The sequence below is a fragment of the Orycteropus afer genome, unplaced genomic scaffold, assembly GCF_000298275.1.
Source record: "Orycteropus afer afer isolate SDZICR_OR568_19922 unplaced genomic scaffold, OryAfe1.0 scaffold00046, whole genome shotgun sequence".
NCBI classification, from domain to species: domain Eukaryota; kingdom Metazoa; phylum Chordata; class Mammalia; order Tubulidentata; family Orycteropodidae; genus Orycteropus; species Orycteropus afer.
The window spans coordinates 22,632-24,048 of NW_006921633.1; the positions used below are offsets into that span (position 1 = coordinate 22,632).

Sequence of the window (1,417 nt, forward strand, 5' to 3'; positions counted from 1 at the left end):
AGACTGACGGTTCAAACCCACCAGCCACTCCTTGGAAGGAAGGTTGGGCAATCTACTTCCGTAGTGATACCGTCTTGGAAACCCAAGGAGGGGTCACTATGAGTCAAATCCGACTCCACAGCAGTGGGTTTGGTTTGGGTTTAAGGTATTTCTATTTCCAGCTTTTTGAGGAAGTGCTATGCTATTTTCCATAGTGGTTGTGCCATTTTACAATCTGACCAGCAGTGTGTAAGAGTTCCAGTCTCCCTACAACCTCACCAGCATTTGTTGTTTTCTCTCTTTTTTTAAAAAAATAAGTTCTGTTTTTACAGGGTGAGATGGTATATCTCATTGTAGTTTTGATTTGCGTCTTTCTGATAGCTAATGATCATGAGCAATTCTTCGTGTTTTTGTTAGCCACCTGAAGGTTTTCTTTGCTGAGGGTCTATTCATGTCCTTTGCCCAGTTTTTCATTGGATTATTTATCTTTTTGTTGTTGAAGTTTAGAGTTTAGACCCTTATTAGATATGTTGTTTCCAAAGATCCCTTTATTTCTTGGATAATTTAAAATAAGAAAATGCCCTCCCAAATCTTAACAGCGCAATATCCTTATAACTATTTATGAAGCCTACATTGTCATGACTGATGGTTGAAACATATTTAAATCTTATATTATGTAATATGTAATTATGACTCTCTCAGCACTAAAGGAACTGTGGTGGTGTAGTGCCTAAGGCATTTGACACTAACCAGAAGGCTGACAGTTCAAACCCACCAGCCACTCCTTGGAAGGAAGATTGGGCAATCCACTTCCATAGAGATACCGCCTCAGAAACCCAAGGAGGGGTTGCTATGAGTCGGATCCAACTGGATGGCAGTGAGTTGTTTTTTTTTTTTTTTCCCCTAGTAGTAAAGTGCTTATTGAGATAAATGACTTAGTATTTAATTATGTTTTCCAGGCAACATAAAATAGAAGATGCGGCTGTTGTGTGTATTTCTGAACAAAAAGAAGAAATCAAACATGAAAAAGAACCTGCAAAAATCTTACAGGATTCAAAAGCATGTGTCAGGAGAGGACGTATATATTATGCTAAATTCATTAACACAAATGCAAGAACATGTAATGAGCCAGTTCCCTACATAGATCCAAAAAAAGAGCCAGAAAATCAGGTTGGATGAATGTTTGTTATATACAAATTTAGACATAGAAACTGTTCTGCTAGATAATTTGGTCACAGACTATATAAAGGATGTGACACATCTCAGAGTAGTACCTTTATAAACCAATAGTTGAAAGCAGAAATTTCAAACTATTCTTGAATTTGTACATCTAAATTGTATAGACAGGAGCTCTGGTAGCATAGTGGCTAAAGCACTTGATTGCTAACCAGAAGGCTGGCGGTTCAAACCCACCAGCCACTCCTCGGAAGGAAGGTTG

At 38.1% G+C, this 1,417-nt stretch overlaps 1 protein-coding gene across 1 annotated transcript in view; it reads left to right on the forward strand.

Moving 5' to 3' along the window:
- Positions 1–938: 938 nt before the first annotated feature.
- CUNH2orf73 (chromosome unknown C2orf73 homolog) overlaps positions 939–1,417 on the forward strand; it is a gene marked incomplete at its 5' end in the record, with an annotated part of 40,220 nt that continues 39,741 nt past the window's right edge. The window contains one exon of the mRNA XM_007938040.1: positions 939–1,149. Coding sequence (XP_007936231.1) covers positions 939–1,149 — 211 coding nt within the window. The remainder of the gene's footprint in view (positions 1,150–1,417) is intronic.